The sequence below is a fragment of the Hylobates moloch genome, unplaced genomic scaffold (assembly GCF_009828535.3).
Source record: "Hylobates moloch isolate HMO894 unplaced genomic scaffold, HMol_V3 SCAFFOLD_21, whole genome shotgun sequence".
Classification (NCBI taxonomy): domain Eukaryota; kingdom Metazoa; phylum Chordata; class Mammalia; order Primates; family Hylobatidae; genus Hylobates; species Hylobates moloch.
Genome location: NW_026652296.1, coordinates 28,365,962 through 28,389,227, shown reverse-complemented (window position 1 = coordinate 28,389,227; position 23,266 = coordinate 28,365,962). Strand labels below are relative to the sequence as shown.

At 44.8% G+C, this 23,266-nt stretch overlaps 1 protein-coding gene across 2 annotated transcripts in view; it reads left to right on the top strand.

Moving 5' to 3' along the window:
- The window catches only part of KIF3B (kinesin family member 3B), a 71,105-nt gene that overhangs the window by 34,979 nt on the left and 12,860 nt on the right, over positions 1-23,266 (top strand). For both annotated transcript variants that reach the window (XR_009211426.1, XM_032142211.2), the window contains exons 2-8: positions 3,362-4,829; positions 9,569-9,670; positions 9,878-10,000; positions 10,107-10,225; positions 19,296-19,409; positions 20,075-20,180; positions 22,664-22,842. Coding sequence is in view for 1 of the 2 variants with exons in the window: in XM_032142211.2 (XP_031998102.1) it covers positions 3,426-4,829; positions 9,569-9,670; positions 9,878-10,000; positions 10,107-10,225; positions 19,296-19,409; positions 20,075-20,180; positions 22,664-22,842 (2,147 nt within the window). In the remaining variant the exon portion in view is untranslated. The remainder of the gene's footprint in view (positions 1-3,361; positions 4,830-9,568; positions 9,671-9,877; positions 10,001-10,106; positions 10,226-19,295; positions 19,410-20,074; positions 20,181-22,663; positions 22,843-23,266) is intronic.

Sequence of the window (23,266 nt, the reverse complement as noted above, 5' to 3'; positions counted from 1 at the left end):
CTCACTTCCCAGACGGGGCGGCCGGGCAGAGGCGCTACTCACTTCCCAGACGATGGGTGGCCGGGCAGAGGCGCTCCTCACTTCCCAGACGATGGGTGGCCTGGCAGAGGCGCTCCTCACTTCCCAGACGATGGGTGGCTGGGCAGAGGCGCTCCTCACTTCTTCCCGGACGGGGCGGCCGGGCAGAGGCGCTCCTCACTTCTTCCCCGACGGGGCGGCCGGGCAGAGGCGCTCCTCACTTCTTCCCGGACGGGGCGGCCGGGCCCTCTTTTTTTTTTGAGACAGAGTCTCGCTGTGTTGCCAGGCTGGAGTGCAGTGGTGCAATCTTGGCTTGCTGCAACCTCCACCTCCCGGGTTCAAGCAGTTCTCCTGCCTCAGCCTCCCAAGTAGCTGGGACTACAAGCTTGCGCCACCGTGCCCAGCTAATTTTTGTATATTTAGTAAAGATGGGGTTTCACCATGTTGGCCCAGATGGTCTTGATCTCTTGACCTTGTGATCCACCTTCCTCAGCCTCCCAAAGTGCTGGGATTATAGCCGTGAGCCACCACGCTCAGCCTTTCCTCTGTCTTTAGGCTTCTGAGTCTCCTAGGCCCACAGTTCTCATGCTAAGGCTGCTACTGTTACTACCTTTAGAAGTATACTTCTAACAATATTGTGTTCATATCAAGCATATAGAATGCATATATCCCCCCTTTTCTTATGTAATGTTTGTTTTTTAAATAGAGTTTATTTTTAGAGCAATTTCAGGTTCCCAGCAAAAATAAGCGGAAGGTACACAGATTTCCCACATACCTCTGCCTCCACACATGCAAAGCCTTGCCCGTTATGGACGTCTCCTACCAGAGTGGTACGTTTGTTATAAGCAACAGACCTGTATTGACACATTATCACCCAAAGTGCATAATTTACATTAAGGTTCATTCTTGGTGTTATAGCTTCCATTTTTCACACTATGTAAACTATACTGTACACACTGTCACCTACTTTTTTTCACTTAACAACATATCTTGGTATAGGATTACATTTAGATTACCACCTTCTTTTTAATAACTGCATAGGATTCCACATATATTGAATATATTTAATTTAATCAGTCTCCTCTTGTTGGGAATCCAGGTTGCTCACAATCTATTGCTCCCACAATAAATATCCTTGTGTATATGTCATTGTTTAAAATTTGTATCTCTAGGATAAATTCTTAGCAGTACAATTGCTAGTTCAAAAAGTATATGCATTTTAAATGTTGATAGGTAGTTCCAAATTGCTCTACCCAGAGGTTGTAGTATTTTGACAGGTTATAGTAATTCAAGAGAATATAAGACTTTTTTTCATTTGTTTAAGAAAAGGTTTTTTGGGAGGCCGAGGTGGGTGGATCACAAGGTCAGAAGATCGAGAACACAGTGAAACCCTGTCTCTCCTAAGAATACAAAAAATTAGCTGGGCATGGTGGTGGGCACCTATAGTCCCAGGTACTCGGGAGGCTGAGGCAGGAGAATAGCATGAACCCAGGAGGAGGAGCTTGCAGTGAGCTGAGATCATGCCACTGCGCTCCAGCCTGGGTGACAAAGCAGGACTCCGTCTCAAAAAATAATAATAATAAAATAAAAATAATAACCAGGCTTGGTGGCTCATGCCTATAATCCTAGCACTTTGAGAGAATGAGGTGGATGGATCCCTTGTGGCCAGGAGTTTGAGACCAGCCTGGCCAACATGGTAAAACCCTGTCTCTACTAAAAATACAAAAAATTAGCCGGGCATGGTGGCGGGCGCCTGTAGTCCCAGTTACTCGGGAGGCTGAGGCAGGAGAATGGCGTGAACTCGGGAGGCAGAGCTTGCAGTGAGCCAAGATTGCACCACTGCACTCCAGCCTGGGTGACAGAATGAGACTCCGTCTCAAAAAAAAAAAAAAAAAAGGTTTCATTCTGTTGTGGTGGAGTGCGGTGACACGATCATAGCTCACTGCAGCCTTGAACTCCTGGGCTCAAGCAATCCTTCTGCCTCAGCCTCCTGAGTAGCTAGGACTACAGGCACACATCACCACCCCTGGCTAATTTTTATTTTTGTATTTTTATTTTACTGTATTTATTTTGAAACAGAGTCTTGCTCTGTCCTCCAGGCCAGAGTGCAGTGGCGCAGTCTTGGCTCTCTGCAACTTCTGTCTCCCAGGCTCAAGTGATTCTCGTGCCACAGCCTCCTGAGTAGCTGGGATTACAGGTGCCCACCACCACGCCCAGCTAATTTTTGTATTTTTTGTAGAGACAGAGTTTTGCCATGTTGTTCAGGCTGGTCTCGAACTCCTGGCCACAAGGGATCCATCCACCTCGTTCTCCCAAATTGTTGGGATCGCAGGTGTGAGCCACCGAGCCTGGTCATTTTTATTTTACTTTTTTTTTTTTTTTGTGATGGAGTCTCGCTTTGTCACCCAGGCTGGAGCACAGTGACACGATCTCGGCCTCTGCCATTCTCCTGCCTCAGCCTCCCGAGTAGCTGGGACTATAGGCGCCTGCCACCACACCTGGCTAATTTTTTGTATATTTAGTAGAGACGGGGTTTCACCGTGTTAGCCAGGATAGTCTCGATCTCCTGACCTCGTGATCCACCCACCTCAGCCTCCCAAAGTGCTGGGATTACAGGCGTGAGCCACCACCCCCAGCCACTTATTTTACTTTATTTTTAGGATAGAGTCTCACTCTCATCCAGGCTGAAGTGCAGTGGCGTGATTGCAGCTTACTGTACCCTCAACCTCCTGGGCTCAAGCAGTCCTCCCATCTCAGCTTCCCAAGTAGCTAAGACTACAGGCATGAGCCACCATGTCCAGCTAATTGCTGTTGGTGTTTTTTTTTTTTTTTTTTTTTTTTGGAGAGATGGGGGCTCACTATGTTGCCCAGGCTGATCTCAAACACCTGTACTCAAGTGATCCTCTGGCTTCAGCCTCCTAAAATGCTGGGATTACAGATGTGAGCTACTACTGTGTACAGCCTAATTCATAAATTTTTTGGAGACAGGATCTTGCTGTGTTGCCCAGGCTGGTCTCAAACTCCTGGTCTCAAAGAATTTCCTTGCCTTGGCCTCCCAGAGTGAGACCCAGACTTAAAAGATTTCCAGCTGCCTCAGCCTATAGCATAAGATCAAATATTGATTGAGAGGAGGATGGGCTAGCCAACAATACTGGTGGACTGCAGTTTTTTATTTTTACCACTGAAGCTGGTTAAGATCCTGTGAGGAAATACACAGTGTAGTAAAGTTATCAGATACGGCTGTCAGGTTAGCAAGATGAAGACTATTTAGGTGTGTCAGCTTCTGTCAGGCAGCCCCCAGTGACAACGGTACTATGCTTATTTACTTTTGCTTTTTCTCTAGGACCTTAGCATCCTGAGACATTTTGAATTGACACTTCTCAAGATTGACTGGATCAGAGTTCATCATGTCAAAGTTGAAAAGCTCAGAGTCAGTCAGGGTGGTGGTTCGCTGTCGGCCCATGAATGGCAAGGAAAAGGCTGCTTCATATGACAAAGTGGTAGATGTGGATGTTAAGCTGGGGCAGGTGTCTGTGAAGAACCCCAAAGGGACGGCCCATGAAATGCCCAAGACCTTCACCTTTGATGCCGTCTATGACTGGAATGCCAAGCAGTTTGAACTGTACGATGAGACGTTCCGACCACTTGTTGACTCTGTCCTGCAAGGTTTCAATGGAACCATTTTTGCCTATGGACAAACTGGGACAGGAAAAACCTACACAATGGAAGGAATCCGTGGTGACCCTGAAAAAAGAGGAGTCATTCCTAACTCATTTGACCATATCTTCACCCACATCTCTCGATCCCAGAATCAACAGTACCTGGTCAGGGCTTCTTACTTAGAGATCTACCAGGAGGAGATCCGAGATTTGCTCTCAAAAGATCAGACCAAAAGGCTTGAGCTCAAAGAGAGGCCTGACACAGGAGTGTATGTGAAAGACCTGTCTTCCTTTGTCACAAAGAGTGTGAAGGAGATAGAGCACGTGATGAATGTGGGGAACCAGAACCGTTCTGTCGGTGCTACCAACATGAACGAGCACAGCTCGCGTTCTCATGCAATTTTCGTTATCACTATTGAGTGCAGTGAGGTGGGCCTCGATGGTGAAAACCACATCCGTGTAGGAAAATTGAACCTTGTAGATCTTGCTGGCAGTGAACGGCAAGCCAAGACCGGCGCACAAGGGGAGAGATTAAAAGAAGCTACCAAGATCAACCTCTCCCTTTCTGCTTTGGGTAATGTCATCTCTGCTCTAGTGGACGGCAAAAGCACTCACATTCCATATCGGGACTCAAAGCTTACCAGGCTCCTCCAAGATTCCCTTGGTGGCAATGCTAAGACTGTGATGGTGGCCAACGTGGGGCCTGCCTCTTACAACGTAGAAGAGACTCTGACCACTCTACGATATGCCAACCGTGCCAAAAACATTAAGAACAAACCAAGGGTCAATGAGGACCCCAAGGATGCCCTCCTTCGAGAATTCCAGGAAGAGATTGCTCGGCTCAAGGCTCAGCTGGAAAAACGGTCCATTGGCAGGAGGAAGAGGCGAGAGAAGCGGAGGGAAGGTGGTGGCAGTGGTGGGGGTGGGGAAGAGGAGGAGGAGGAGGGAGAAGAGGGTGAAGAGGAAGGGGATGATAAGGATGATTACTGGCGGGAACAGCAAGAAAAATTGGAGATTGAGAAGCGGGCCATTGTAGAGGATCACAGCTTGGTTGCAGAGGAGAAGATGAGGCTACTGAAGGAGAAAGAGAAAAAGATGGAGGACCTGCAGCGGGAGAAGGATGCTGCCGAGATGCTGGGCGCCAAGATCAAGGTACCATACCCATACCCTTCCTTAGGCCCTTGCCCCGTTACTGCTTTTGCTTTCATCAAACAACAACAAAAAACATAACCATATGAGGGATGATGTCCCTCATCAGTTTTGGATTTCCAACAGTGCATGATATCCAGTACTCAATAAACCTCTGTTTAATTGACATGAATATGATTTTTTCACATTTACAAAAATGAAAATTGAATTCATAATGAGAATAATTATTATGTATGCACATAGTATAAAGAACAGCAATAAAAGTAACACCCATGTACCCCCCCACCCAGTGTAAGAAATAGAACAACCTCCATTTTTCTTTTCTTTTTTTTGAGATGGAGTTTCACTCTTGTCGCCCAGGCTGGAGTGCAGTGGCGTGATCTCGGGTCACTGCAACCTCTGCCATCCGAGTTCAAGTGATTCTCTTGCCTCAGCCTCCTGAGTACCTGGGATTACAGGTGCCCACCACCACACCCAGCTAAGTTTTGTATTTTTAGTAGAGATGGGGTTTCACTATGTTGGCCTGGCTGGTCTCGAACTCCTGACCTCAGGTAATCCGCCTGTCTCAGCCTCCCCAAGTGCTGGGATTACAGACGTGAGCCACCACGTCCGGCTTTTTTTGTTTTTTTTGTTTTTTGTTTTTTTTTTTGAGACAGAGTCTTGCTCTGTCAACCCTGGAGTGCAGTGGCCCAGTCACTGCAGCCTCGACCTCCTAGGCTCAAAGGATCCTCCCACCTCAGCCTCCCAAGTAGCTAGGACTACAGGCACGCAACATTGCCTGGCTAAATTTTTTAAATTTTTTGTAGAGACACGGTCTCACTATGTTGTTCAGGCTTGTCTCAAACTCCTGGGCTTGAATGATTCTCCCATCTCACCCTCCCAAAGTGTTGGGATTACAGGCGTGAGCCACTGCACCTAGCTGATACCCATATCTTTAGTAGCTCCTTGTGTTCCCCTCCCCCATAGATAGCCATCATCCTGAATTCGGTGTTTATTGTTTCCTTGCTTTTCCTTATAGTTTTACTTTCTACATGTATATTTCTAAAGAAAACATGGTTTCGTTTTCATATAATTTTTTGCTTTTATATAAATGGAATCCCACTCATGCCATTTGCTTTTATTTTTGCAACATTATGTTCATGAGATTTATCCATGTTGATGCCTGAAGCTGTGGTTCACTCATTATTACTGTTCCAAGTATTCCATGATATTCCATTCTCCTGATGTATGGGTTGTTTCCAGTTTCTGCTGTGAATGCTCTGGTGCTTGGCTTCAGGAGAACATGGACGTGCAAGATTGTCTTGTTTGGCACTGTTAGGTCTTAGGGTATTTGCAGCTTCAACTTCTCTAGACAAGGACAAGTTGTTTTCTAAAGTGGTTGTGCAGTTTGAAGCACCTAGCAGCAGGGTATGAGTTCTGGATGCCCCTCATCCTTACCAGCACTTGTGATGATCATACTAACATTTGCATATAGTATAGCCTCTCAGTGCAGTTTCAGTATGCAGCACCCTGATTACACAAGACACAGAACACTTCCATCACCCCCAAAATGTCCTCATGCTACTTTCTTATAGTCAACCTCTTCTCCCAACCCCTGTGTGCTAATATATTTCCTTACATCCACTCCATTTTCCACCCAATGGCTAGTTAGCATTCTGGAGTGCTGAGGCTCCCATTGTTTTGAGCCTTCTTTCTGGTGGCAATGCACTATGCCTGCAGTTGCCTGGGCTCTGAGCTTCCACTGGGCTTTAATGGCAGAGGAGAGTGCAAAGGTAGACTTGGAAGGCTGAGGATGGCCACTGGCTAACCACAAGCCCGAATTCCTTGGAAATGTTCAGTTCTGTTTTATTGAATTCATGCAAACTTTGATTTCTATCCTAAAATGTCTCCATGTTTATAAATTTTAAAATTACAAGTTATCTTTTCCTCCCCCCTACCCCTACTGTATGAAGCTATACTGTTTTTTGTTTTTGTTTTTGTTTTTTGTTTTAATCAGTGGCTTCGTAGTAGCCCTTTCACAGAGCTGGGTGCTATTTTACTTCAGAGGCAGAGTTTTAAAACCTTGAAAGTCCCTTCTGGGACTTTTAAGACCTGATGTGAAAATGGAGTCACATACAACACAATTAGGAGGTAACTTTGTTCCAGGGAGGGGCTCTGAGATGCCATTATGTCAAAGCACTTCATGCCTTCTCACTGCTGCACGGTAAGTGCCACTGGCTGTGCCCGTATTTTGTTTTGTTTTGTTTTGTTTTGAGATTGGGTCTCACTCTGTCACCCAGGTTGGAGTGCAGTGGCGTGATCTTGGCTCACTGCAGCCTTGACCTCCCAGGCTCAAGCAATCCTCCCACCTCAGCGTCCGAGTATATGGGACTACAGCGTGCACCGCCATGCCCAGCTAATTTTGTTTATTTTCTGTAAAGACAAGATCTCACTATGTTGCCTAGGCTGGTCTTGAACTCCTAGACTCAAGCAGTCCTTCCACCTTAGTCTCCCAAAGTGTCAGGATTACAGGCGTGAGCCACCGCACCCTTATGTCTGGCCTGGGTATGCCCATATTTGACTTGCATACTGTCTTTTAGGATCAGATCTGTTATTCAAGGCCAGGAGCACCTAGATTCTCTAAACAACCCCTCAGAGAAAGTTGAACTCTCAGAGGCTGAGTCTGCAAGATTCAGCATCACCTCAAGGTCATTGCATCTCTTAGACATTGTGACTATGGAGAATGACATTATTTCTGTCTTTCTCAATCCCTGGATGCTGTAAAATCATAACAGAACGTTAGAGGCTGGGCGCGGTCCCTCACACCTGTAATCCCAACACTTTGGGAGGCCCAGGCAGGCGTATCCCTTGAGGTCAGGAGTTCAAGGCCAGCCTGGCCAACATGGTGAAACCCTGTCTCTACTAAAAATACAAAAATTAGCTGGGTGTGGTGGCATGCACCTGTAATTCTGGCTACTTGGGAGGCTGAGGCACAAGAATTGCTTGAACCTGGGAGGCAGAGGTTGCAGTGAGCCAAGATCATGCCACTGCACTCCAGCCTGGGCGACAAAGCGAGACTCCATCTAAAAAAAAAAAAGAATGTTAGAGCGGTTAGGTATTGTTAGGTATGTATGTGGAGTTTAGCAATCTAGTCCAGCCCCTTCATTCGAGAGATGAGGAAACAGGCTCAGAGGACTCACTGAAAGATGGCAGCACAGCTCCAGTGAGGTTTATAAGTTTCTTAAAAGTTGTGCAGTTTTGGGGTCCCATACTTTTTAGGTCAAAATCATTCTCATGGCTTCAGCCCCTATCAAAATGCTGAAGGCTCCCAATCTGTATATCTAGCCTAGCACTGTCTCCTACCATCCAGGCCCATTGTATATCCAGCCTGACACTGTCTCCTGCCATCCAGGCCCAATATCCTTCTGCCCACTGGGATGCTCACAGCCACTCAGAGCCTGCTCTTGCCTTCCTTATCTCAGGGAAGCCAGGCCCCTGGGAGTTATCCTTGCCAGCTGCCCCTCCCTCTCACTTACAGCCAGGCAGTCCCAAAGCCTTTGGATCCTGCCTCATCAGGGTCTCTTGGACTCATCTACTCTGCCCTCCCCAACTAGGGAGGAGGCCTAGCCCAGGCCTAGACCCCTGCAGTGGCTTCCTGTCCTGTCTCCCTCCATCCTGCCAGCCCTTTGCCATTCTTCCTATTGCAGGAGAGTTATGTTTCTAAAACACAAATCTGATTGTGTAGCCTCATGCTCAAAAGAATATGTCAGCGGTTCCCTGAACTTCTCAGGATCAAGAAGTTTAGTCTCCTTGACAGGGATTTAGGTCAACTTCATCACTTCCCACCTTCCCCTCACAAAACAATATTTTTTTTCTTAGCTAATTCCTATTTTTTAACTTCAGCTCTCTGTGTATCTGGCCCTGCAGACAGAAAGCTTTCTCTGACTCCCTCTAAAAGTCTGAATTCTCTGACTGGGCGCTGTGCTCACGCCCATAATCCTAGCAGTTTGAGAGGCCAACGCAGAGGATCTCTTGAGGCCAGGAGTTCAAGACCAGCCCAGACAACATAGCAAGATTTCACCTCTACAATCAATCAATCAATCAACCAATCAGCCAAGTGTGGTGGTGTACACCTGTAGTCCCAGCTGCTTGGGAGGCTGAGGTGGGAGGATTGCTTGAACTAAGGAGGTCAAGGCTGTAGTGAGTTGTGATTGTGCCACTGCACTCCAGCTTGGGTGACAGAACTAGACCCTGTCTTTAAAAAATTTTTTAAAATCCCCACAGAGTCTGAATTCTATCCCATCAGTGTGCCTCTCCCATGAATTACTGTGTCCTTTCCTCATGATGGCATCTGGCGCCATATGGTTAAAGCCTGCTTGCTTGTCTGTTTTCCTCAGTAGACTCGGAGCTTTGTGATTCACATTCACATTGCATCCCCAGGACCTAACATAAAGGGGCTGCTTAATATGTTCTAAGTGGGGTTAATACTTTGTAGAAACAAGCAAAAAAAAAAAATTTGTTAAAGCTGAAATTCATGTATCTGGAGAAACTGTATCTTCAGTGTTACCAAGAAGCCTCTAGTGAAGCTGCCCCAGTCCCTCACCAGTTATGGATGGGCACAGCTGAGCACTGTGTATTTTTTCCCAGAGTTTGTCCCTTTTGGCTCAGTCCTGAGCTCTTTATCTTTCACAGGCTCCCTTATGAGGAATTATGTTCTGAGGGAAACCATTCATGAGATGGATTCTACTTTGTTTCTCACTCAGGCCATGGAGAGTAAGTTGCTTGTTGGAGGAAAAAATATAGTAGATCATACGAATGAACAGCAGAAAATCCTGGAGCAGAAACGACAGGAAATTGCAGAGCAGGTAACTTTTCTTTCTTTTTCAGGGAGAATGGGTGGGGTAAGGTGTGTTTATGCTGCAGAGCAAACGTCTCATATTAGACTCTCTTCAAAGAGAATGAAAGCAAGGTGTGTCCGCCTCATCCTAGCTGGAGGCTCTGATCCTAGCTTGGGGAACCCAGCATAGACACAGTCTCTAGGGCAAGCTGATGAATTTTGTCATGTTGCTCAGAAACGTCGAGAAAGAGAAATCCAGCAACAGATGGAAAGTCGAGATGAGGAGACCTTGGAACTTAAAGAGACATACAGCTCATTGCAGCAAGAGGTGGACATCAAGACCAAAAAACTCAAAAAGGTATGAAAGGAATGAGGCCAGATGGAGTTGCCTCGAGACTTGGGGAAAGGAAGAACTCTACCCTTTGGACAGACACCCTCCTCACCTGCCTCTCCCCTCATTCCAGCTCTTCTCCAAGCTTCAGGCAGTGAAGGCTGAGATCCACGACCTCCAAGAAGAACACATCAAGGAGCGCCAAGAGCTAGAGCAGACTCAGAATGAGCTCACCAGGGAGCTGAAACTCAAGTAAGTGCCAGGCCTTCCATAGTGCCCCCAAGCCACTTGCTGAGTCATTGGTCTTGTTTGTTTAGTTAGAAACAGCCCTGGCTGGGCTTGGTGGCCTACAGCTGTAATCCCAGTGTTTTGGGAAGTGGAGGAGGGCAGATCACCTGATGTCAGGAGTTCGAGACCAGCCTGACCAACATGGTGAAACCCCATCTCTACTAAGAAATACAAAAATTAACTGGGTGTGGTGGTGCATGCCTATAGTCCCAGCTACTTGGGAGGCTGAGACAGGAGAATCGCTTGAACCCGGGAAGGGGAGATTGCGGTGAGCTGATATCGTGCCACTGCACTCCAGCCTGGGCGATGGAGTGAGAAAAAAACACAAAAAAAGAAACAGCCCTGAGGACAGGTCCTTCTCCAGCTCATCTCCTGCCACCCCTTCTTCTGTTCATTCCTGAAAAAGTCACTTTCCATCTCTGGATCCCATCTGTTAACTGAATGACTTCATCAGGTGATCTCCAAGTTCCCTTCTAACCCTACCTTCTCGAAACTTTTAAAGATTCTGGTCTTACATCTGTCTGATGATAAGAGGGAATATTTTATTAACTTGACTTTTTATTGTGACAATTTTCTGAATGGTATAATGAATACCCAAGTACCCATCACCCAGATTCAAGGATTAACAAGCTTTTGCCATCTATCTTCCACAAAAATATTTTAAAGCAAATCTTAACCTCATGTTATCTCACTCCTACATACTTATATATATATGATCACAGTGGTTTTTTTTTGAGACAGTCTTGCTCTGTCACCCAGGCCAGAGTGCAGTGGCACAATCACAGTTCACGGCAGCCTGTAACTTGTGGGCTCAAATAGTCCTCCCACCTTAGCCTCCCGGGTAGCTGGGACTACAGGTGTGTGCCACTATGCCCAGCTAATTTAAAAAAAAATTTGATAGAGATAGGGTCTCTCTATGTTACCTAAGCTGATCTCAAACGCCTAGGCTCAAGCAATCCTCCTGTTTCAGCCTCCCAAAGTGCTGGGATTATAGGTGTGAGCCACCACACCCAGCCCACAATACTGTTTTTAAAAAAGCTTAATTGAGACATACTTCACATACCATACAATTCACATATTTAAAGTTTACAAATCAGGCCGGGCATGGTGGCTCATGCCTGTAATCCCAGCATTTGGGAGGCCGAGGCAGGTGGATCACCTGAGGCCAGGAGTTCAAGACCAGCCTGGCCAACATGGTGAAACCCCATCTCTATTAAAAATCCAAAAATTAGCTGGGTGTGATGGCGGGCACCTGTAATCCTAGTTACTCAGGAGGCTGAGGCAGGAGAATCTCTTGAACCTGGGAGGCGGAGGTTGCAGTGAGCTGAGATCACACCACTGTACTCAAGTCTGGGCGACAGAGCGAGATTCTTGTCTCAAAAAAAAAAAAAATTAAAAAATTAAAAAATGATAAAGTATACAAATCGGTGTTTTTTTAAAAAACGTATATATGCATAGGGCTATAAAACCACCACTACAATCTAATTTTAGAACATTTTTATTACTCTCCTCTAAAAGAAACTCTACCAATTAGTAGTCACTCCTCATTACCCCCTTTCCCAACCTTAAGTAATCACTAATCTGCTTCCTGTCTCTATGGCTTTGCCTATTCTGGCCATCTCATATAAATGGAATCACACACTGTGTGGCCCTTTTTGCCTGGCGTCTTTTGCTTAGCATGACGTTTTCAAGGATCGTCCATGATGTAGCATGGATCAACAGATATGTGGTAGTCCCAACATCAATTGTTCTTTATTATGACTGAATAATATTGCACTGTATGAATAGGCCATGTATTTATTTATTTTTCGGTTTATATACATTCCGATTATTTCTAGTCTTTGGCTACTATGGATAATACTTCTATAAGCATTCATGTATAAGGTTTTGTATGGATGTGTGTTTTCATTTCTCTGGGATATATTCATAGGAGTGGAATTGCTGGGTCATATAGTAACTCTGTGTTTAACTTTTTGAGAGAATGCCAAACTTTTCCACAGTGGCTGCACTATTTTACATTTCTACCACCAATTTCTCCACATCTTTTTTTTTTTCTTTGAGACAGTCTCGTTCTGTCACCCAGGCTGGTGTGCAGAGGTGCGATCTCAGCACACTGCAACCTCCGCCTCCTGGGCTCAAGCGATCCTCCCACCTCGACCTCTGGAATAGCTGGGACTATAGGGGCATGTCACCCCTCTTAGCTAACTTTTGTGTTTTTTGTAGAGATGGGGTTTCACCATGTTGCCCAGGCTGGTCTCAAACTCCTGGGCTCAAGCAATCTGCCTGACTCAGCCTCCCAAAGTGCCGGGATTACAAGTGTGAGCCACCATGCCCGGCCTCTCCACATCCTTGTCGACACTTGTTATTGCCTGTCTCTTTTATCATAGACATCCTAATGAGTGTGAAGTGGTACTTCATTATGGTTTTGATTTGCATTTCCCTGATGACTAATGATATTGAGCATCCTTTCACGAGCTTATTGGCCATTTGTATGTCTTTGGAGAAATATCTATACAAATCCTTTAACCATTTTAAAATGGGGTTGTTTCACACACATATATATAGTTGTTTTTTTTTTTTTTTTTTTTTTTGTAGTTGGAGTCTCGCTCTGTCGTCTAGGCTGGAGTGCAATGGCGCGAACTTGACTCATTGCAACCTCTGCCTCCTGGGTTCAAGCGATTCTCATGCCTCAGCCTCCTGAATAGCTGGGATTCTAGGCACCCGCCACCATGCCCGGCTGATTTTTGTATTTTTAGTAGAGATGGGGTGTCACCATGTTGCCCAGGCTGGTCTTGAACTCCTAACCTCAGGTGATCCACCTGCCTTGGCCTCCCAAAGTGCTTGGATTACAGGCATGAGCCACCACGTCCAGCCAGTAATTAAGTTGTAAGAGTTTTTGTTTGTTTGTTTGTTTGTTTGTTTGTTTTTTTGAGACAGAGTCTGGGTCTGTCACCCAGGCTGGAGTGCAATGGCATGATCTTAGCTCACTGCAGCCTCTGCCTCTTGGGTTCAAGTGATTCTCCTGCTTCAGCCTCCGGAGTCGCTGGGACTATAGGCATGTGCCACCATGCCCGGCTAATTTTTGTATTTTTAGTAGAGACGAGGTTTTACCATGTTGGCCAGGCTGGTCTGGAACTCCTGACCTCAGGTGATCCACCCGCCTCAGCCTCCCAAAATGCTGGGATTAGAGGCATGAGCTACTGTGCCCCGCTGAGTTTTAAGAGTTCTTTATATTAATATATTATGAATACCACTTCCTCAGGAGATTCATGATTTGAAGATACTTTCTGTTATTCTGAGTTGTTTTTAAACTTTCTTGATGGTATTACTTATAGCACAAAAGATTTCCATTATGATATAGCCCAATTTAATTGTGTTTTGTTTATTTTACTTTTGTTATTGTATCTAGATTTGCCTTTTCTGGACCTTTCATATAAGTTTATAAATGAAATAATGTTGGAATAATGTGGCCTTTTGTGACTGCTTTCTTCGTGTGTGTGTGTGTGTGTGCGTGTGTGTGTTTTGTTCGTTTTTTTTTTTTTTTTAGAGATAAGGCCTTCCTCTGTCAATCAGACTGGAGTGCAGTGGTGCCATCATAGCTCACAGCCTCGACCTCTTGGGTTCAAGTAATCTTCCTGCTTGAGCCTCCTGAGTTGCTAGGACTTCAATTGCATGCTAGCACACCTGGCTACTTTTTAAAAATCTTTTCATAAGGATGGGTCTTGCTGTGTTGCCAAGGCCAGTATAATGTTTTCAACAGTCTTCCATATTGTAGCATGTATCAATACTTTATTCATTTTTTATGGCCAAATAATATTCTGTTGTATAAATATACCACATTTTATTTATCCGTTCATTATTTGATGGACATTTGGATTATTTCTACTTTTGGGTGTTATGAATAATGCTTCTGTGAACATTCATATTCAAGTTTTTTTTGTGGACGCATGTTTCATTCTCTCAGATCCTCTAAGAGGCTTATAGTGTTAGGTCTTACATTTAGGTCTATGATCCATTTGAGTTAATTTCTGTGTATGGTGTGAGGTAGGGTTTCAAGTGCAGTGTTTTGGATGCAGATATCTAGTTGTTCCAGCACCATTTGTTGAAAGGGCTCTTCTCTCCCATTTCATTGTCTTGGCATACTTATTGAAAGTCAGGGCCAGGCGCTGTGGCTCATGCCTGTAATCCCAGCATTTGGGAGGCCGAGGTGGGCGGATCACCTGAGGTCCAGAGTTCGAGATCACCCTGGCCAATATGGTGAAACCCTGTCTCTACTAGAAATACAAAAATTAGCCAGGTGTGATGGCGCACACCTGTAGTCCCAGCTACTCAGGAGGCTGAGGCAGAGGAATCCCTTGAACCCGGGAGGTGGAGGTTGCAGTGAGCTGAGATCATGCAACTGCACTCCAGCCTGGGCAACAGAGCAAGACTCTGTCTCAAAAAAAAAAAAAAAAAAGTCAGTTGACCGTAATTAAGCGTGGACTTTCAATACGGTTCCATTGGTTTATATATCTATCCTCATGCTAGTACCATTCTGTTTTAATTACTATTGCTTTGTAGTAAGTTTTGAAATCAGGAAGTGTGAGTCCTCCAACCTTGTTCTTTTTCAAGAGTGTTTTGACTGTTCAGGGTCCCTTGCATTTCCATATTCAAGCATACTTTGTTTCACTGCACTCTGCTTTGTTATAATTCACAGATACTACATTTTCTTTTTTTTTTTTTTTGAGACGGAGTCTCGCTCTGTCGCCCAGGCTGGAGTGCAGTGGCGCAATCTCGGCTCACAGCAAGCTCCGCCTCCCGGGTTCACGCCATTCTCCCGCCTCAGCCTCTCCGAGCAGCTGGGACTACAGGTGCCCGCCACCACGCCTGGCTAATTTTTTTGTATTTTTAGTAGAGATGGGGTTTCACCATGGTCTCGATCTCCTGACCTCGTGATCCGCCCGCCTCGGCCTCCCAGAGTGCTGGGATTACAAGCGTGAGCCACCGCACCCGGCCCACAGATACTACATTTTCTACAAATTGAAGGTTTGTGGAAACCCTGCATAGAGCAAGTCTGTTGGCACCATTTTTTCAACAGCATATGCTCACTTCATGTCTCTGTGTAAGCATTTATTAGCAATAAAGTATTTTTAAAGTCTATACTTTTTTTAGACAAAATGGTATTATACATTTAATAGACTACAGTATAGTGTAAGCATAACTTTTATATGCACTGGGAAACCAAAAAATTGTGTTACTTGCTTTATTGTGATACTTACCTTATTGCAGTAGTCTGGAACCAAACCCACACTATCTCTGAGGTATGCCTCTACATTTTAAGGTCAGCTTGTCAATTTCTGCAAACAAAGCTAGCTGGGATTTTGATATTGATTGCATTGAATCTGTAGATCAATTTGGGCAATATTGTCATCTTAACAGTATTAAGTATTCAGATCCATGAACATGAGATGGCTTTCCATTTATTTATTATTTCTTTAATTTTTCTCAAGAATGTTTTGTAGTTTTCAGTGTATAAGTCTTGCACTTGTGTTAAATTTATACCTAAGGGTTTTTTGGGTGCTATGGTATATGACATTGTATTCTTAATTTTATTTTTGGAATATCAATTACTAGTATATAAAAATACCAGCTGGGCATGGTGGCTCACACCTGTAATCCCAGCACTTTGGGAGGCCAAGGTGGACGGATCACCTGAAGTCAGGAGTTTGAGACCAGCCCGGCCAACATGGTGAAACCCTGTCTCTACAAAAATACAGAAATTAGCCAGGCATGGTGGCGGGTGCCTATAATTCCAGCTACTTGGGAGGTTGAGGCAAGAGAATCGTTTGAACCTGGAGGCAGAGGTTGCAGTGAGCCGAGATCGCGCCATTGCACTCCAGCCTGGGCGACAGAGCGAGAATCCATCTCAAAAAAAAATTATATATGTATATATATATATTTATTTATTTATATATATATATATATAATTGATTTTTGTCTACACAATGATATTTTTACACCTAAAAAAATTAAGTTTCTTAGTTATTTTCTAGTACCCAATCCACATTCAGATTTTCTTGGTTTGCTGGTATTAGGATCTACATATTAGGACTACATGTTACATTTAGTTATTAAGTCTCTTAGACTTATTTTAATCTGAGGCGATTCTTTTTATTTTTTATTTTATTTATTTATTTATTTGAGACAAAGTCTCACTCTGTCGCCAGACTGGAGTGCAGTGGCGCGGTCTCGGCTCACTGCAAACTCCGCCTCCCGAGTTCAAGTGATTCTCCTGCCTCGGCCTCCCAAGTAGCTGGGACTACTCCAGTAGTGAGCCACCACGCCCAGCCAATTCTTTTTATTTTAAAAAATATTTTTCAGCCGAGCATGGTGGCTCATACCTGTAATCCCAGCACTTTGGGAGGCTGAGGCAGGTGGATCATGAGGTCAGGAGTTCAAGACCGGCCTGGCCAAGATGGTGAAACCCCCATCTCTACTAATTAGCTGGGTGTGGTGGCGGGCACCTGTAATCTCAACTACTCGGGAGGCTGAGGCAGGAAAATTTCTTGAACCTGGAAGGCGGAGGTTGCAGTGAGCCAAGATTGTGCCACTGCACTCCAGCCGGGGCAACAAGAGCGAAACTCCATCTCAAAAATATATATATGCATATTTTTCATAGTTGACTTATTGAAAAGACTGAGTCAGATAGCCTGTAGAAATATCCCACATTGTAGGTGGGAGTGGTGGCATGTGCCTATAGTTCCAGCTACTTGGGAAGCTGAGGCAGGAGGATTGTTTGAGCCCAGGAGTTCAAGGCTGCAGTGAGCCAAGATTATGCCACTGCACTCCAGTCTGGGTGACCGAGTGAGACACCAACTCAAAAGAAAAAAAAAAAGAAGAAATATACCACGTTCTGGATTTGTTGGTCTCTTTCTTCATGGTGTCAATTGACTTGTATCTCTATCCCCTTTATTTAGCTTTAACTGAAAGCTATCTCTGAAGCATGGGTTCCCAACCTTGGCTACAAACTGAGAAGTTTTAAAAATTAGTGATATCTGAGCCCCACCTCAGAGATTCTGACTTAACTGGTCTAGGGCAGTAGTCCTTAAACTTTAGCAGGCATCAGAATTACCTGAAGGGATTGTTAAACACAGATTGCTGGGTATCACACCCAGAGTCTGATTCAGAAAGGCTGGGGCAGGACTTGAGAATTTTCATTTCTAGTAGGTTCCAGGTATTGCTTCTGCTGGTTTGGTGAATGCACTTTGAGAACTCTTGGTCTCTCATGAGGTCTGGGCAAGATATTTTTCAAAACTCTGTAGGTAACATTAATGTGCAGCCTGGCCTGAGAAATGTGGAGCTAATAGTTTCAGCCAACAGATGATCTTTGTCTGGATCCAGTATTTCATTAGTGGGGTTACAAAATGACCATGCCTGGCCAAAGAAGAACTTTTCAAAGGGATTATTTTAATGACCAAGTTTTAAATTTGGAAAAGAGCCCTTAAAATTAAATGTAGGCAAGGTGTGATGGCTCACGCCTATAATCCCAGCACTTTTGGAGGCTGAGGTGGGCAAATTGCCTGAGCTCAGGAGTTCAAGACCAGCCTGGGCAACATGGTGAAACCCTTTCTCTACTAAAAATACAAAAAAATTAGCCAGGCATGGAGGCATGTGCCTGTAGTCTCAGCTACTCCGGGGGCTGAGGCACGAGAATCGCTTGAACCTGGGAGACGAAGGTTGCAGTGGGCTGAGATTGGGCCACTTTACTCCAGCCTAGGCAACAAAGCGAGACTCTGTCTCCAGAAAAGCTAATTAATTAATTAAATGTGTGTGTCAGTCAGTCCTCTTTGCAGGTATATACATCTAGAAAAAGATCAGGACAAAATATACCAACATAATAATAATAGTTATCTCTGAATAGTGAAATTGTGGGTGATTATGTTTTTTACATTTTCTTTTTGTTGTTGTTGTTTTTTGAGACAGAGTATTGCTCTGTCACCCAGATTGGAGTGCAGTGGCGTGATCTTGGCTCATTGCAACCTCTGCCTCCCGGGTTCAAGTGAATTTCATGCTTCAGCCTTCCAAGTAGCTGGGATTACAGGTACAGGTCAACCACACCCAGCTAATTTTTATATTTTTAATAGAAACAGCGTTTCCCCATGTTGGCCAGGCTGGTCTCGAACTCCTGACCTCAGGCCTCCCAAAGTGCCAGGATTACAGGCATGAGCCACCGTGCCTGGCCTGTATCTCTTTTTATATCTTTTGAGTAAACAATGAGTCAGCCTGTTTCTCACAGTACCCTATACCTCTGTGCTGTTTGCTTTGTGTCCCTTCCATGTTCATTTCCTTTTGGCATTGTTTTGTCCTGAGGCTTTAGAAGAGTAAAGGCAGAGATGTAATGGGAGACAGTCATCACCATAGAGAGACACCACCAGTGGGTTCCAGTTTCCTTGTTTGATGTGTTTCCTGGGCACTTGTCAGACAGAGACTGTTAGTAGGAATGATCTTCATTCTCAGTGCTCTCAGGGGCTGAAATCCACTCAGTCCTGCTTTTTATCCTGGTCAGTTAGAATGGGAAATTTTCCAGCTTGGACAACAAGCCATGGGATTGGAGTAAGGCAGTTTAATTTCTTCTGTTTTTGGCATTTTGGAAGTTAATGACCTTAGTTAGCAGCACCAGTGGCCCTCTAAAAGATTCTTCAGGTAGCAAGTGTTCACTCCAATATAGCCCAGGCATCACCTCCTTCTTGAGCCCGTTCACATCCTGCCCCTTCCCAGGCAGAAGTGACCTCTCCATATTTCTAAGACAGACCACTGTCAGTACCTATTATACCTAACAGGGCTGCACCATTACCCTTTGTTTCAGGCAGGAACCAGATATCATTTGTGTCTGTATCTCAGCTCTTTGTATGATGTTAGGCCCATAGTACTTGCTGAGTAAATGTTTGCTATGTGCCTTGACTCTTACCTAATTACTCACCATGCATGAGACCAGATAGTTGACACTTCATATGTATTCTGTATCTGTTTTCACCTGTTATGTGTGCTCTTACAGGCATCTTATTATAGAAAACTTTATCCCTCTGGAAGAAAAAAGTAAAATTATGAATAGAGCCTTCTTTGATGAAGAGGAAGATCATTGGAAACTACATCCTATAACCAGACTGGAGTAAGTCACTATTAACTTTATCTTCAAGTATGAGGGAGGAAAAGAATGTTGATAACAAGCCCCCTCTGGTCAACAAAGGGGTTTGATAAGAACACAGTTTGGCTTATTTAAACTCAAAACCCACTGCATTTCTGATTTTGTAGTTGCCGTAGATCCACCAGGTAAAAGTTTGATGATGAGTGTGGTTTTAGGAATTGGGAGACTTTGTCGGTAGTGAGTGAGCAAGTGACCTTTCCAAAGTTCCTTCATTTCTGTTTCTCCAGCTGTGAAGTGAAGTATGCTAGGTCACATGAGGGGCAATTCAGAGCTGTTATCTTTGTGTGTCATTCTGACCCACAGTGTTGAGAAGGATTCTCACACTAAGTCTGGGTGCTGCTGGAAAGATGGGAGACACCTGGCAGGGATGCAGAGGTGGGGGATGTTGACAGCTATGCTTTGTGAATGCTGTCTAAGAACTGAGTGATGATTAAAAATCTCTTCTGGCTTAAAAGATGCATGATGCTCTGAATCAGAAAGCAACTCAAGCAGAAAACAGAAGTATTTCCCATCCCACTTACGTCAGCCTGCAGTCCAGGCAGTTACTTGCTTCAGGTTCTGTCAGAGTCTTCCGAGTGCTGGTTCCACAGGACTCCAGCCACGGCTTTAACACTGCAGTTCATTTCCAGGAACCAGCAGATGATGAAGCGGCCAGTCTCAGCCGTGGGATATAAGAGACCATTGAGCCAGCACGCAAGAATGTCCATGATGATTCGTCCAGAGGCCCGATACAGGGTGAGAAGATCCTTCTTGGGTTTTTCTCCTGTCTCTTTTGGAGTCTAGATTTGTGTAAGCCCTTAGATACTATTCCACTCGGAGTTCCTACCTTCTTTCCAGAGGTACTTGAAGACATTTATACCAATAACAATTATAACAAATAATAAATAAATAAGCCGAGCACAGTAGCTCACACCTGTAATCCCAGCGGTTTGAGAGTCTGAGGTGGGCAGATTGGTTGATTCCCAGGAGTTTGAGACCAGCCTGGGCAATGTGGCGAAACCCTAACTCTACTAAAAATACAAAAATTAGCCAGGTGTGGTGGTGTGTGCCTGTAGTCCCAGCTACTTGGCAGGCTGAGGTGGGAGGATTACCTGAGCCCAGAAGGCAGAGGCTGCATTGAGCCAAGATCATGCCACAGCACTCTAGCCTGGGTGACAGAGTGAGACCCTGTTTCAAAAAATAAATAAGTAAATATAATAAAAATAATAACTAATAGGCCAGACACAGTGGCTGATGCCTGTAATCCCAGCGCTTTGGGAGCCTGAGGTGGGTGGATCACCTGAGGTCAGGAGTTCGAGACCAGCCTGGCCAACGTGGTGAAACCCCATCTCTACTAAAACCACAAAAATTAGCCAGGTATGGTGGCAGCCACCTGTAATCCCAGCTACTTGGGAGGCTGAGGCAGGAGAATGGCGTGAACCCAGTGGGCGGAGCTTGCAGTGAGCCGAGATCATGCCACTGCACTCCAGCCTGGGCGACAGGGCAAGACTCCGTCTCAAAAAAAAAACAAAAAAACAAAAACTAAAAACACAAAAATTAGCCGGGTATGGTGGCAGGCACCTGTAATCCCAGCTACTCAGGAGGCTGAGGCAGGAGAATCGCTTGAACCCAGGAGGCAGGAGGCGGGGGTTGCAGTGAGCCAAGATCGTGCCACTGCACTCCAGCCGAGTCGCAGAGCGACACTCCATCTCAAAAAAAAAAAAAAAGTCAGTACTAGAGAAAGAGAGTACAAACATCCTGTCTGTCATGGCCAGTAAATATTAACAATCAGCTTCAAAATGGCTCTGTGGGAAGACTGGAGAGAACACAGATGTGTAGTGACAAGAGATGGACCTGTCGTAAAGAACTTCAGGCACTTTCATCTCACAAAATGTGTGTCAGTCATGTAGTCATTTAAAGGGACATCATTGAGGACTAGTTAATGACCCCAAAATAGAAAAATAGAAGCTCTGCTATGAGAGCCTCTACTTTTTAATTAAATTAAATTAATTAATTTATTTGTTTTGAGATGGAGTCTCGCTCTGTCACCCAGGCTGGAGTGCAGTGGCGCGATCTCTGCTCACTGCAACCCCTGTCTCCTGGGTTCAAGCAATTCTGGTGCTTCAGCCTCCCTAGTAGCTGAGACTACAGGCACACGCCATGACACCCAGCTAATTTTTGTATTTTTAGTAGAGATGGGGTTTCACCATGTTGGCCAGGCTGGTCTTGAATGCCTGACCTCAGGTGATCCACCCACCTCGGCCTCCCAGAGTGCTGGGATTACAGGCATGTGCTAACATGCTCAGCTAATTTTTGTATTTTTAGTAGAGACGGGGTTTCACCATGTTGGCCAGGCTGCTCTCGAACGCCTGACCTCAGGTGATCCACCCACCTTAGCCTCCCAAAGTGCTGGGATTACAGGCGTGAACCACCGCACTGGCCTTTTCTTTTCTTTTTTTTTTTTTTTCGAGGCAGGATCTCACTATGTCACCCAAGCTGGAGTGCTGTAGCACAGTCATAGCTCACTGTATCCTCAGACTCCTCGGCTCAAGTGATCTTCCTGCCTTGGCCTCCCAAAGCACTGGGATGACCGTGCCCAGCTGAGCACTTGCTGTGTGCTGGGCATTGTACTCAGCACTTGACTGCTTTCTCTAATTAAGTTTCCCCATCTTCTCTATGCAGTCAGTCCTGTTGCTTAAAGGTCAGGTAGTGGGGCAAGTGGCTGAACTAGGATACACAACATATTAAGTAATAGAGTAATTTATACCAGAAGTATATATATGATATAAAATTTGGTATAAAATATATTGAAATGTAAACTTTTTTCTCTGGTTGGTGGAAGCACACTCAATTTTTTTTTGTTTTTGCTCATCTGTATTTTATAACTATCAATAGGGAACTTGTATTATTTTTATAGTGAAAGATTTTCACTTGAAATATTTTTAAATGTTTCTGAGTCTCTCTTGGCAGCCAGAGCCAAACAGAAGATTACGGTTAGTTAGCTCTTTGGGTGCCATTCTTCCTGGCTTTGAGTTATTTAAAAGAAAGAAAGCAAAAGCAAAAAATTAGGTGGGGTTAGGCACTGTAAAACGGCATCACTTCTTTTAGGCAGGCTCTTTCTTGATAGGCTCTGAATAACAAGCAATTTGCACTTGTGTTCTTGGAGGGGCCCTCGATTGCTTGTGCTGCCTGTGTCCAGTTGGAAGCTAACCTAGCTGGTGGTGGCTGTGCTTCTGCAGGCAGAAAACATTGTGCTGTTAGAGCTGGACATGCCCAGCCGGACCACCAGAGACTATGAGGGTCCAGCCATTGCCCCCAAGGTCCAGGCTGCATTGGATGCGGCTCTGCAGGATGAAGATGAGATACAGGTGGATGCGTCATCCTTTGAAAGCACTGCAAATAAGAAATCCAAGGCCAGGTGAGTGGCTTTGATGATGTGTGTTTAAACAGAACATGTTTGAACAAGGACAAACCAAAGCAAGAATGCTTGTTTATCATGGAATACTTTGCAGAACACACTAGAAAATGTTGCCATATTACTCCTATGTTTACTTATTTATTCTACAAATATTTATGGTTGAGACACTATGCCAGGTATACTGAATACTAGAATACCTAATGTCCCCAGTCCTTTACTATAAGGTGAATGTGTTCTAGTGAAATAGCAGTCAGTTCTTCAGTTCTCACGAGTGCTTTACAAACATTATCTTAATGATTTCCTGTAAAAACTTAGAAGGCAAATATTATAATCAGTCCCATTTTATAGACAAGAAAACTGAAACTTAGAGAATTTGAGAAAGTAGCCATCTCCAAGGAAACCCAGCAAGTAAGGGCCAAAGCGA